We start from the raw sequence: 14,891 nt of genomic DNA on the forward strand, positions 1-14,891 counted from the left end.
AAGCTCTCGTCCTAAATTTTAAATTATTCACGTTTCAAAGCCCCAAAAAGTTAGGGGGTATAACTCTACCAGATTTTCTCCTCTACTGCATAGCAGGTCAGCTAAAACCAATAAGTAGTTGGATGCCTGGCTCGCAACTACCAAATTCAGAGAGTCACCTGGCGGTAGTGGCAGACACTGGCTGTCTGCTAGGATTCTTAAACCTGATACCCCGATAATGTTGCCTATGCTCAAGACGGCCCAGTCTGGTGGGGAAACAGGCAAGACAAATGTCAAATTTCTCCCATATTCTGGCAGACATGCCTCTGTGGAAGAATCCCTATTTTCCACCTGTAGTATCTCATCCAGACCTCTTCGGAATGTTCACGATATCATGCTTTAAATGTGGATTCTTGGCACAAGATATGGTCGTGTCCAATTATTATCTCCTTTTGGCAAAGCATAGTCACATTTCTGTGTTTGAGATCAATTCCGATTCCCCTAGATCTGATGATATGTTTATTTGGGTTACTCGAGGAAGAAGAGTGGAACCACCACTTAGGGAAGCTATTTCTTGCCAGGAGATGAATGGGGAACTCTTCACCAACACTAAGATCATGGATTGAGTCAGTAAACACAACGATTACATATGAGAAAACAGCGCATTATAATAGAGGTTGCCCTCAGAAGTTCGACAAGGTATGGGACGTTTGGAAATCTTCGGTGGCTACAGTCTTTTACAATTGAGGCACATTATACGAATCATTAGCTACAGTTACAAACCGATAGGACATACAGATGAGAACTTTATAGATGGCAGCAAAAATGTTCTTTTTTTTTGTTTGTTTTTTTGCGTGATTGCAGGTTTACATGTTTTTTCAACTTGCGAACTTGTATTTTGGAAATACTGGAGCATAAAAATGTATACATGTTATCTCACTGCAGATATTATTATAGTAAGGCTATGTTCACACACGTTGGGTTTAGCTGCGTATTTTGCAGGTTTTTGTGCAAATTTTCAGCTGCGTCTAGCAGTACCAGCAAAGTGTATGAGAAAGCAGAAATCTCTGTTCACACACGTTGCTTTTTGTTTGCTGGGTATTTTCTGCCTTGCTTTCGTATTTGGAAAATAGAGCGTGTCACTTCTTTCAGCGTTTTTGCAGCAGAAAACGCACCCGCTTATTTGCAGCGATTTTTCACCCATAGGAAGTAATGGGTAGTCGAAAAAATGCAGCAAAAAACATCGCAAAAAACACACCAAAATCTGCATTTTTACAGCAGCTGTTTTCGTGCCAGAGAAGTTAGCAGCAGAAAAAAAAACACATGTGTGAACATAGCCTAAAACTATAAGTACACTATGTTTTGTGTATGAAGGAATTTCATATATCTGTACCTATTTGAAAAACGTTGTATATACATGTATATCGGATTTAAGCATATGCAAAGGTCTTGTGGATATGTTTGTAAAATTGCTGTATTTCAGTTTTCAATAAAATGAATAAAAAAAAAAAAGAATATCACAAGTCAATAAAAAAAAAAAAAAAGTGTCCCAAGGAAACAAAAAAAACAAACAGATAATACATTGGGCATGCCATACGGATCATCAGTTTGACATCTGATTTTTACGGATACATCACAATTCTGTAGCGTAGGAAGCGGTAAATGGTTCTGTAAATGATTAATAGCTGCACCCAGATGAGTAGGGAGAGAAAAAATCATCCCACTCTCCTGGATGAGAATAATCCGATTATTTATATGCAAGTGTGAGCGAGCCCTTAGTAAGAGTCGCGGGTCATGGACATCCTCGGATAGATCTCTAGGTCTCAGAAGTGGTCTAAAGCCGAACTATAAAACAGCATTACATGATGGTTCCCGTGCCTTATTTACCTTGTTAGTAAGTTGCCCGTTCATGGGATGGTACCGTAGTATCAAAGCTTTTGTTACCTGCATAAAAAACAAGACGTGACCTCAGCTATATGGTCTGTATGGAGGTTACATTTTCTCAGAATTAATTAAAAGGAAGCGATCATCAGAAAATGACCTACTGTATAAAATCAGGTTTTCTAATGATAGTACAACCGCTTTAAAGGGAAGCCAAGTATAAGTGTTATAGACTATCGATAGGATAGGGGATAGCTTATTGATTGTAGGGGTCCAACAGCAGGGCCCCCCATCGATCCTGAGATCAGGTCGACCATGCTCACCTCTGCCCCATTTATGGTCTATGATACCTGCGGAGACAGCTGAAGACTTCAATGTCCACCAGTCCGATAGAGAATGAATGGGGCAGAGGGGAGCATGGTCGTCCTCCACTCTGTTTAGAGCCCCCTTCTTGGGATCGGTGGGGCCCCCAGCAAACAATATATTGGCAATTGTGTATGGACAGAGCAGTATAAGCAATGGCTGGAGGAGTCCATACAGTCAGAGCAGTGCTCATCTTCATGCTCACCCAAGCCAGGAGCGTCACTGCCGGAGTTCTTCTGCTTTTGTCCTCCAGCCCTGACTCCATCTTTTCCGAGGCGCTCTGAAGTATTTCATCAAGCTGCTCCCCTAAAGTGTAAAAACCCACAAATGTTAACATTTTGCACCCGCATGCAACTTTACTTACCGAACTAATGCTCTGAGCCCAGCATCTCCTTAAAGGGGTTGTCCAAGTTCAAAAATTCAAGAGCACGGAGAGGGAGAGCACCCTTTTAATATCGCCATCTCCTGGATCAGAGAGGATAGCTATTACAAGTGCTCCCATGTTGTGCCCTGCATCGAGCTGAATGGGCACGGTATAATGTCCAGATGCCCCTGTGTGCTGCAGGGAAATTGGGCACTTACTGTCACAAATACCCGCTGATTAAACAGGATTTCTGGGGAAAACTTTTTGATCAAAAGGGGGTTGTCAAGAGAGGCGACCTTTAGGAAAACTGGATAAGAGTTTAGCAAAATCATTTGCAGGACCATAATCCAGCGGTCGCTGGAGTTGAGCAGATCCCTGCAAACCTCCTCCTAAATGCCGGCATCCCTGGCGGCTCTTCTGATCGGCCCGGTGAGATATATATTTGTGCTGCAATTATGTCGCTCTGGGCCCATCAATCAGGAACAGTGCCAAAAATGCCGGTAGGTAGGAGGAGGTTTGCAGGGCTCTGCTCCGGCGGCCACGAACCAGAGTCCGGAAAATCTGATAATAGTCCAGTCCTTTAATCTAGGAAACTATAGTATCGAAGCTGAAGATTAAGCTCCATAATTACTGACCTGCAGGACATTTATTTATCAGACCAGCAAAGCATTTAGCAGCCGACGTAAAGGCAAAAGCACAGCGTCCCGCCAGGCTCAGGGACAGCAAATCCTGCAATAAGCGGCTCCGGTGAGGAATCTCCACCTGCGGGGAAAAAAGAAAAAAAGTTTAGAATAAGAATTAATTGACATGAGCAAAGAAAAGCAAATCGGAAAACCTCCTTTAAGGCTCTTTAATGGGTTGAAGATGAACTTACAAGCGAGATTGCTCTCCTCCAGAAGGAGGAAAACTATCTTGCATACTGTTTCTTAAAGAAACCCCACCAGCTTTGTCTCCTCTGCATGGAGAAGTAGCACCTTCTCAGAGCGATAGCAGATACATAGGATGCAGCAGATATAGGGAGTAGCAGATAAGCCGCCATTATTATGAACGGCACATGGCAGTTGTGGGATCTGTTACACATCGTGCAGAAAGCTTCCACATGTCGCTGTTGTACTTACATTTTTTGGCAATGAGCATACAAATGCCATGAGCAGTGCAACGAGGCGGCTCTGAGGGGCTGCGGGACCATCCATCTGCAATCAGAAAAATGATACTGTAATTACTAACCGATAATTTGATTTTCCTGAAACCCATGAGAGAGAGTGAGATCTGCCAGATCACTGGACAGGAAGTCCAGAGCAAAAAAATAAAAAGGCAACTACCACTTGCTCCTTCAATGTGGTTTCGAAGAAGTCAAGTAGGACATGGTTGACATTTTCCATTGAAGTAATGCCCCCCACTAAGGCAAAGATCTGGACCATAAGAAACCCTCAGTGTCAATGATCACCGAATGGTTCAAAATATCTACCCAACTCCATGCTATCAAGTGTAGACTGAGCATCGCAGAAAGGGATCCACAAACCAGAAGAAAGATTTACTACTTACTTATAAATTCAACTTTAATCATCTCTTTTTTGGTGTGCCCCTTAGGACGTAACGTTACTCCAACCATGAAGATTGTTAGTTGAAAAACTGTTAAATGCAAAATAGTCTCTTTGCTTGAAAACTATATTGGTATCAGTCAAAGCTCAGAAGGTCTTAAGCCAAGATGTTAGCACTCCGTCCCCTCAACCATGTACCTTATGGACGTATCATCCTGTTCTTGAGTAATCAGAACAGTCTTACCTCAGTGTGAAGACATTGGACTTAACTATCGAAGATGCTTCTCCTTCGCCACAGGAGTCTCACAGGTACGGGGACATTAATCCCCCCATCAATTCCTTCCTTTATAGGTTTATTGCAGAGTTTCCGATTTATCTCTGCTAACGCGCACAGACTGGATATTTAACCAACTCGCCACTTAGTTCAATCTAACAGTTTTATGACTTCAATCCCAAAATACTTATTGGGTATAATGGCTCCTCCGGCTTAATTTCCAATGGGTTCACTTTCCAACTTCAACCAGGAGGATACACCGGTCTTGGAATATTTTCACCAGATCGGGTATAACTATGTCTGTTCTGCAACTCCAGTTAGGAGGATAGACTGGGATATTTATGGTTTATTAGCCCCCTCCCGGCAAGCACAGCTCGCACTTCCATTAGGAGGTCAGACCGGTTTAGTGCCGCCTGACTTGGCACAATCAAGTTCATCTTACCACTCCATACTAGTGGGGTAGATTGGGGCACAGAGTTTAATCATTTAGCATCCACGAGGCAATTTTGTGATACCAACTAGGTGCCTTAAAGCACACCTGTCTGCAGGATTGTGCTCATTAACCACACACACTGTCAGGTGGGCGCAGTTACACAGAGTGAAATGATACCTTGGTTGATGAAATCCATCCTGTGGTTCTTGTGTAATCTTTACTTTCAGTTTGGAGATAATGATATGCTCGTGCTCCGAGGCGGCTTGTGGGGGGGCGCTCTGCTTACATATTCAATTGTATACTCTTCAGACAGGTCACTGTGCCTTCACTGACCTGCCTCCTCTTTTACCTAGACCCGCACTTCGAGATGCATTATGTAAAATAGGAGGCAGGTCAGTGAAGGCACAGTGAGCTGTCATAAGAGCATACAGATGAATATGTAAGCAGAGCACCAGATAGAGCACCCACCACAGGGCCGCCCCAAAGCACGAGAATATCATTATCTCCAAACTGAAAGTGAACATTACACAAGAACCACAGGACGGATTTCATCAACCAAGGTATCATATTAATCAGTGTAATGTCTCTCATCTGACAATGTATGTAGTTTACTGAGCACAATCCTTCTGACAGGTGCGCTTTATCCGGACATCTGGTGGTTTTATTTAACTTAGGCCAGCCATGTCCATCTTGTACCTCCAACTAGGAGAGTAAACGGAAATGTAGACATTTATTAACTTAAATGCTTAGCAGTCCATCTTATGACACCAGACTGGGAGGCTCCACTGGATTTATACTGGTTTTATTCAGTTTAGCCATGCCCAAGCTACAAATCCTACTAGAAGGATAACCTGGAAGCCAAATGATGAACCAACCTCAATGCCAACCAGTCCAAATTATGACTCCAGACCCCAAAGATTAACTGGACTTAGAATTATGTAATTTGGCTTATGACCACCATGACCAAACTCCAACTAGAAGGATAACTGAGACGTAGATATTTTGCTAAGCTTAAAGTCGACCAGTCCGTTCTGAGACTCCACACACTGGACTTACAATGGTTTCATTCTGATTAGTGCAACCATTTATAGCTCCTACCAAGAGGACAAACTGGGACATAGATGTTAAATGCGGATCAGTTCAATATACTATCCAAGTGGGAGGGATTGACTGGAAATCTGCTCGACTCCCCAGCTATCCCCTCAGGACTGTAATTTATTAAGGCCCCTCCTTGTAGTTTAATAGAATCACCACATACTGATGAAATCATCCGGAAGCCATCATTACCGATATCAGCAGTATTGCTAGTAAAGGGTTAGTGAAGCTTTGAGACAGTGGTGAAAACAATCCTACAAGCCCCAAGTCGGCTGGCTAACCAGGCAAAAGCCATAGCCCCAAAAGCTGAACATCCCACTGAAAGTCATACTCGACTGAAGGCCCCATCAAGATATGCCGCGAGGCAGAGGCAGCCGAAGAAAACCCTAAACCTGAGGTGGCAAGCTTTTCAACAACTATGAAGCGGCCAGAAAACCTTCAGGCAGGCCGAACACGAGACCTGAGGTGGTATGGCAAACATGAGGCTATACCCAAGGCGACTGGCCCAACACACAAGACACGAGGCCAGACACTAGGCCAGACGTGAGGCGGCAGGCCCAACTCACAAGGCACGAGGCCAGAAGTGAGGCAGCAGGCCCAACTCACAAGACACGAGGCCAGACGTGAGGCAGCAGGCCCAACTCACAAGACATTAAGCCAGTCATGAGGCAGCAGGCCCAAAACACAAGCACAGACATGAAGCAGTGGCAGCCGGCCAAACAACCAAGACATGAGGCCATACCCAAGAAGGCAGGTCCAACACACGAGACACGGAATTAAGACTTTGGAATAGTCAAAGTCCTGACCTTAATCTAATTGAGATGCTGTGGTATCACCTTAAAAAGGCAGTTCAAATGTGGCTGAATTTCAACAATTTTGCAAAGATATGTGACCAAAGTTCCTTCAGAGCATTGTAGAAGACTCATTGCCAGTTATCGCAAACACTTGATTGCAATTGTTACTGCTAGGGGCCCAACCAGTCATTAGGTTTAGGGGGCAATCACTTTTTCCACACAGGGTCTTGTAGGTTTGGATTTCTTTTTCCATTAATAATAAAGACCCTCATTTAAAAACTGCATTTTGTGTTTACTTGTGTCATCTTTGTCTAATATTTACATTTGTTTTGTGATCTGAAACATTTAAGTGTGACAAACATGCAAAAGAATAAAAAATCAGTAAGGGGGCAAACACTTTCACACCACTGTAGGCAGGTACCGAAGCACTAAATGTATATTCTCCCAGACTGATAAGATTTCAGCGCCAAACTGCACCCCGGTACTCAGTGCCATTCTTACTAGAGGTTGCTACAGAACGTGCTACGGTGTGCTAGGTTTCTCGGCTGCTCAAGGCTGCTTCAACCAAAGGACAGGAAACCACATTGAAGGAGGAAGTGCGAGTTGCTTTTTTATTTTGTGCTCTTGTCTTCCTGTCCAGTGATCGGGTGGATCCCACTCTCTCTCTCAGGTGCTTGTCATGTGTGAGGGGAAAAAGGCAAATTAGTTTTACTGTCAGCAGAAAATACACTTCCTTTAGGCGCAGTCAGACGGCCGTATAACACGTACGACGATAACATCACAATGCTCGGACTTGCTGGCAGCTCTCCTGATCCGAGCATGATGGCTGCAAAGAAACACAAGATCGGGTCAGGAGAGCCGCTGGCCAGTCCGAGGATTGTGATGCGATCATCGTCCGTATTATATGGCCGTCCCTTAAACCATGATCTGATGAGTCTGTTAACAGAGAGAACCAATCAAATGGTGACTGCAGATTTCGTAATGGTACCGTCATTATTAAAAGTTTTCTGTGACATAGCAGAATATGGAAGAATTTCCCCACCATATTCAGGTGACGGCTGTCCAGTCCCTCTTTATATTCTCCCTAGTCACACCAAACTGCCCAATCTTTTTCCCTTTTCCATTAGGGGAAAATGTCCAATTTGGATCGGGTGAATAATAATCAACTTTATTTAATAATAATAATCTTTATTTTTATATCGCACTAACATATTCCGCAGCACTTTACATACATTATCATTGCTGTCCCCATTGGAGCTCACAATCTAAATTAATGAGTAGAAGGACAGAACTAGACATGTATATATGGACGGTTGGAGCTTAATCTACTGCAATTATTGATGTCAATGTCCATCTATCAAGCACCAGTCATTGGCCTTTGAGATCTGCATTGATATGTAGATTGTGGAGCACGCTGTGAAATAAGATTTTGCTAACCCATGTAGATGAAATATCTTCGGTTCGACCCCGCTGAGATTTGGCTTCTTCCAAGAAGCAGCTGTAAAAATGACTTTTACATACAGCAATTACATACATACTTGTCAAGGAACTCTCTTTATTCTGTAGGAACCACATCTTTCAAATTATACACAGAAAACCGGACACCATGCCCGAGGCTGAACGCCAGGCCTTCGGTATCGGCAGTCTTGGTGAGAAGGCGTGCACTTACGTTGACTTTTTCTTACAGCCATTGATTGCATCATTACCTTCTTTCGTCAGGGATTCTGCTCATTTCATTGAAATCAGCCGTAACATCGTTTTACCTGACCAGGACTTGATTGTGACCTGCGATGTGGAATCCCTCTACTCTAACACTGACCATAATGATGGCATTCGGGCGCTTACCTTCTTTTTCAACAAACTGGATGGCCAAAACCATACGCATAACTCATTCCTCATGGATCTCTTGGATTTCGTCCTCCCTCACAATTATTTCTTATTTGACAAAATTCTTTTGACATGTTTCGGGAGTAGCGATAAAGGCTAGTTGCGAGATAGCCTATGCAAACAATTTTTTGTTTTAGGATGGTGGGAAGAAACTGTGGTCTATTGGTCAAACCCCTTTCAAGCACGAGTGTCACATTGGCATCGATACATTGACGACATCTTTTTTTTATCTGGCTAGGTACGGAGGCTGAGTGCCTGCGATTCTCGGGTGAGCTAAATTGTAATTCTTTCAATATACTCCTCACGCACTCTCTCCCAGCTCGGCGACGTTGCTGGACTTGAAAGCCTCCGACTCTGGCAAACGCCTCCGACTCTGGCAAACGCCTCCGACTGTGGCAAACGCCTCCGACTGTGGCAAACGCCTCCGACTCTGGCAAACGCCTCCGACTCTGGCAAACGCCTCCGACTCTGGCAAACGCCTCATCACAAATATTCACCTAAAGCCCACCGGTACCAACAGCTTGCTGAAGTTTCACAGTTTTCACCCCACGCATAGTAAAAAAGGAGTTCCTGTTAGACAGTTTCTCCGTGTCCGGCAGAATTGCACCCGGAATGTGGATTTTCGTGCCCAGGCCAAAACCCTTACCAGCAGATTTGAAGAACAAGGCTACCCCAAAGGAATTGTATCGGCAGCCTTTCAAAGAGCCAGCAAGCACAGTCAGGACTCATTATTCCTACCTCGGGACAAGTTGCCCAGATTCATCACCGACTACAACACCAGATGGAACCAGGTGAGGGTCATTCTGCAATGGCATTGGCTCATTCTTATCACTGATGGTCAAACATCTCCCATTGTTAGTTCTTGGCCCTTAATGACAGCCAGGAGGGCCCCTAATCTGTAAGATAGTCTTACCACCAGCCATTTAAACCAGCCCACCATTACGCTAAACCGGGGCATTGTAGTCAGGGGCTCCTTCCTGTGCTAGGAATGAAACGTCTGTCCCTCCAACCAGAGACAGCTTTACTAACCCTCTAGATTCTCAGCAGTTTCCACTCAGGTCCTACATCAACTGTAAGACTAAAAATGTTATTTATGCTATTGTCTGCCCGTCACAAGGTTTACGTGGGTCCGACTTCCCAGGAGCTGAGAAAGGGAGCCCAAAAACACTTGTCCACCATACCCTTCTTTAGATCAGAAGCTGCTAAGTGTAAGACTCTTGCCCCTATTGCTGCTCACCTTCCTGGCCATGAATAATGGGAAATTTCATGGTGTTTTCTTTTTTGGTCTGCAGAGGACTTTCAGCAATGGTAGAGGTGGCAATTGCCACAAACAACTGCTAAGGACAGAATCCAGGTGGATATTCAACTTCCACACAGTCACCCCCTCAGGTCTCAATGAGGAGCTACTAACTATATAGCGTATTTCGGTGATAACCATCTTTACAGTATCTTCAGCACCAACAGCTGGGAAACATGGACCACCTTCATATGTTATGGGACATTTCAATTTTCTACGCTACATACATATGGGTCATCTTGTAATCCCACGTGGGGATCTTGGGCCTGAATTTTTCTTATCTTCTCCTTCTCTGCCATGCTTCCATTCCCTTGTGTCTGTTCTCGAGGTCTTCACATTAAAATTGGTATTCTGTATTTTCTAGCTACTAGTTGTTTTTTGTTCAGGCTTGTTCGGACTACCTCTAGAGCTGGCTACTTTTCTTCCAGCCCTATCATCTGGGGCTACTTGTACTCTCATTTCCCTATACAGGGCACCATGTTACTCTGGTTTTGCATTCACAGTTATTTTAGTTGAACAACCTGGCTCCGATGGCTCTCTCACCGACTCCCATTACATGATCATTCGTTTCTCTTGATTCTTCTAGGGCCCGTATCCATAATACCGCCGCTGGACACTATGCCCCCCATCCGATGTAGCGTACTCCCCGCACCACGGGGGCATGTGCATTCATGTGCACCTGGACAAACATGAATATAACTTCCCGATCGGTTGGGATCTCCAGCGATCCCGGGAACTGAAGCTCTGAAGAGGCTTGTGTGAAAGTAGAGGTGGTCGATTCTGCACACCTCTGCTCCATTCATTCCTATGAGGATGCTGAAGGCCAGCCGAGCGCTGCGCTCGGGGATCTCCAGCCGTCCCATAGAGAGTGGATGGAGCGGAGTTGTGCATGAGCCACCACTACTCCATTAACACGGGGCTTGTTGGAGCTCAGGTTCTTAGGATCGCTGGGAGTGCGACCATAATTGGGACATTATCCACTATCCCATGGGTATGGAGTTTCTCCGCTTTCATGAAAGAAGGTGAGATAGGGGCATCCTTGCAGCGCTGGGGTCCAGGGTTCAAATCCCACCAAGGACAACATCTGCAAGGAGTTTGTAGGTTCTCCTTGTGTTTGCGTGGGTTTCCTCCGGTACTCCGGTTTCCTCCCACACCCCAAAGACATACTGATAGGGAATGGAGATTGTGAACCCCAATGGGGACAGCGATTTTAATGTCTGTAAAGCACTGTGGAATTAATGGCGCTATATAAATGAGTAAAATAAATAAATGCCCCGAGTGGCTTACACCACCCACCCGCAACCAAATTAAATTTGATTTCCCCCTTTTCTTTTTTATTTTTAGATTTAATTTATTATTTAAAAAATATGTATATTTTTCATTTTCTGACATTACCGTCTATTCTGCCTACATGCTGGCAATCTTGGCCATGCATTATTATAGGTGTCTACTGCCCCCCTCAGGCCGGCTGGATTATTATATTCTCATCCCATGCATTTGACTGGTCATTGTTTGCGCTGTGATCAGATACCGATTCGCTCTTCTTCTTTTTTTTTTACCACAGCGCAATTGTCTCCTTTTGGTGGCGCACTCATGTGTCCTTAGCAACTCATATCTGTTTCCCCGGTCTCTGTGTTCATGCCGTCCGTCTGATGTGACGCACCCATGTGTACTCATCATGCGCCACTCATCACATGCCGGGTTATGTCCCGGACCCTCCATGGCCAGGATGTTGAGACTCACCCACTGTTAACTAATTATTTTGATTATCTATGTATACGCTCATTGATACTTCATGGCTCCTCTTCCCCTGATGAAGCTGTTTTGAGGTGAAACGCGTGGACCTCCTCCTGCGCCTTTATTATCCTCTTGTTTCCAGGATTATTGCAACACTCTGTTACATTAGTTGTCAATACATTGCCAGGGCAGGGGTATGGTTTTGTACTTTTGTATTTTTAAGTGATTTCATTACCTTGTGTGTGTTCCTTTTTGTATCAATAAAATCATATACTTATTTATACTTATTGCAGTAGCTGTGCACATCCTTATTGCATTGATTCTTTCCTATCCTCCTCTCCCTTCTATAGCAATTATATACAGCAGATTCCAGAGATGAATTAAATAAAAACCCAGTATTTCATATACAAAAAAAAAAATCCAACTTCATTACCTGGAAAGGAAGGAACTTCGTGGTGAGACTATTTTCACTAAGAATGGAAACATCTCCGTCCAGGAACAGGTTCACAATCTGAGATGCGCTCGAAGACAATAACCTGCGAGTGCAGAAGAGAAGGCGAGTGACAGATCGGTCACACGGAGGGCGATGACGGCCATTATATTATATAAATACTCACTCAGGACTGAGCCGTGTGCTGGACGCAGTGATTAATGACGCCATAGCTGTGAGGACACTGTCGTTAAGGAGGACGTGAAGATCTGCTGCATGCCCCCGTTCTGAGAGTGGAAACATTACAATTTAATTTCTTACGAGAGTTCGTTCGAATCGATTCGCAGAACTCGGCCCGTCGGCTCCGTCAGTGGATGGGAACCATGAGAACCGGCATCAGCAGATCTTCTTTTAACTAGCCTGGTGCGACATCCCACCGCAACGATGACGTTGCACCAGGCCAGGTAAATCGCGGCTGCTGGGAGGCAAGAGGAGATTTTTAAGCCACTTATCAACGTATGTGGCTCGATGAACCAGGTCCTGCAAATCTTTTGGCCCTCCGGTCTCCGTCACGTTTACCTTGCATTGCAGCTTGCACGGTGAGGGACAGCAGACAGGGCATCACTTTCTGGTGATAATAACAGAGAGACTCTGCGTTTTCTTGGCATAGTACCGCCACGTGATGAAGGCTCTTGCACACAGCGACCACGTCTTCCGCACTTGTTTCTCCTTCAGAGTTTGAGGGGAGAAAAAAAAATGTATAAAGTAAATAGAAATAGCTGGAGAGCACACAGGTCTCGGTGGAGTATATACAGTGCAAAGAATAGCATTTACGGGTTAACAGTAAAAAGCATATGGCGGTAACTACAGTCAGTATTACCATGTGAATAGCAGATACCTCTTTGTGTCTGACGGACGTAATCCAGTAGCATCGGCACAGTCTCTTGAACGATACTGTGATGTGTAGACACAGCAGCTAAAGCTTCAAGACAGCGCTGCCATAAAGTGTGCGGGGGTATAGCGCTCCCAGGGGTGTCCGTACCATCCATGGGCACTGTAAAAAAAACAAAAATGATGGCAATGAATGAAACACATATTGACTGTGTAGAGGATAAACATAGGGAGCAATTGACGATGGCTGGTTATAGTATCTCGGCTACTTATGTGCAATTCCAGACACATCCCACAAAGGTTACAGGGTGGTGGGGTGGGGGAAATAAAAACTTTTTTCCCTTTAAACATGGAAAACCCTGTAGAAATATCCATTGGTTGGACGTCCACATGCATTGGTCCATCTTGAATATATGGCGACGTCACTTGAACGTGATGTCATATTGCTAGGATTTGACTCTACTTAAGAGAAGCCGCAGCACTGCGGCCCTTTTTTTTTTTTTTTTTTTTTTCAATGTAGAGTAATGCTCCAGATCACTGGTTTATTTACTTGATACAAGTAGAGGGTCTGAACACCCACAATTTATTGACCTCCAAGTGAAATTGATGGATACCAAGTGGGATGTAAAAACCTCCAATTACAGGATTCTGCAAAAGGCGAAAGGAGCCGATAATGTTGCACCAACAGGGACGATGCATTGGAGGCATATGTCAATGCAACATCAGCGGAATCTCTCTTATATTTCGATGTGGACGTGAGAGGTGCCGCTTCAATCCTCATCTGTGGAACATGTCGAATTCACAGAAAGTCCATACGATCATTGGCTTACCTGTCTGTAGCCTTGCACAGAGCGGGGGAACCATACGACTAATAAACACGGTAGGATGAACGCTGGCCAATGATCCTGAAGATTCAATCGCAGCCTGGCTGCAACCAAAAAAGAAGGAGAGAGAAAATATTACATAAATATCACCCATATACAAAGTTAGGAACATGTCCGCAATCTCCGCTAGAGATCATTCATTTAAAGGCCTTTAGTGACTGTAATGACTATAGCCGGCAGGACACAGTATATAGGGGTGTTGTGTTTGCACAACCTCTTCCTGTGTAACAAGTCGGGACCCCCCATAAATCATAATAAGGAATAAGAAACACACAGCGTTGCAAAGGCAAGAAATAAAACTATCCCTCCCGATCCCTTACAGTAATGACAAGGACAGAAAAATACCAGCTCTGAGGATCTATTTCTTCTAGGATCAGCCGGGTCAAATGCTCAACAACCAGATCAATGTCACCAGACGACAAGAAACCTTTGGGGGAAGAAGCACAGAGATGTCAGAGCGCAAGCACCTGTACTACATAAAACAATTCACAATTATCAAGATCTCTGCTATTGTGTCAGTGAATAGAAACTCTCTTAAAGTCCATCCCGATCATTAAGAGGATAGAGACCTGCACTAGGACGTGATCAGAACGGGTCTGCGGCCTCTAGATGTAAATTAAAGGGTTTCATTTTCTGCAGCAGGAAGAGATTCAAGGTGTGTGTTCAAACACAAGGAAAGAAAAAGATAAAGAAAGTAACTCGAAAAGAAAGCCTGCGAGTCCTGCTCACCCCGCCGTCAGAGAGAAAGCATGGGAGTACTGCTCAACTGGCTGTCACAGAGAGAAAGCCTGCAAGTCCTGCTCATCCTGCCAGAGACAAAGCCTGCGAGTCCTGCTCACCTCAAAGTCACAGAGAGAAAGCCTGCGACTCCTGCTCATCCCGCCGTCACAGAGACAAAGCCTGCGAGTCCTGCTCACCTCAAAGTCACAGAGAGAAAGCCTGCGACTCCTGCTCACCCCGCCGTCACAGAGACAAAGCCTGCGCGTCCTGCTCACCCCGTCACAGAGACAAAGCCTGCGAGTCCTGCTCACCCCGCCGTCA

The 14,891-nt window shown here is 44.6% G+C and overlaps 1 protein-coding gene across 1 annotated transcript in view; it reads right to left on the reverse strand.

Moving 5' to 3' along the window:
* The window catches only part of LOC141273310 (MMS19 nucleotide excision repair protein homolog), a 76,013-nt gene that overhangs the window by 26,554 nt on the left and 34,568 nt on the right, over positions 1 to 14,891 (reverse strand). The window contains exons 16-25 of the mRNA XM_073684957.1: positions 14,196 to 14,277; positions 13,797 to 13,894; positions 12,974 to 13,129; positions 12,655 to 12,804; positions 12,263 to 12,362; positions 12,079 to 12,181; positions 3,706 to 3,780; positions 3,223 to 3,349; positions 2,429 to 2,529; positions 1,867 to 1,923 (exon numbers count right to left, since the gene is read on the reverse strand). Coding sequence (XP_073541058.1) covers positions 1,867 to 1,923; positions 2,429 to 2,529; positions 3,223 to 3,349; positions 3,706 to 3,780; positions 12,079 to 12,181; positions 12,263 to 12,362; positions 12,655 to 12,804; positions 12,974 to 13,129; positions 13,797 to 13,894; positions 14,196 to 14,277 — 1,049 coding nt within the window. The remainder of the gene's footprint in view (positions 1 to 1,866; positions 1,924 to 2,428; positions 2,530 to 3,222; positions 3,350 to 3,705; positions 3,781 to 12,078; positions 12,182 to 12,262; positions 12,363 to 12,654; positions 12,805 to 12,973; positions 13,130 to 13,796; positions 13,895 to 14,195; positions 14,278 to 14,891) is intronic.

Source organism: Phyllobates terribilis, unplaced genomic scaffold, assembly GCF_046119375.1.
Source record: "Phyllobates terribilis strain yellow unplaced genomic scaffold, ASM4611937v1 Scaffold_5__5_contigs__length_657084704, whole genome shotgun sequence".
Taxonomy (NCBI): Eukaryota; Metazoa; Chordata; class Amphibia; order Anura; family Dendrobatidae; genus Phyllobates; species Phyllobates terribilis.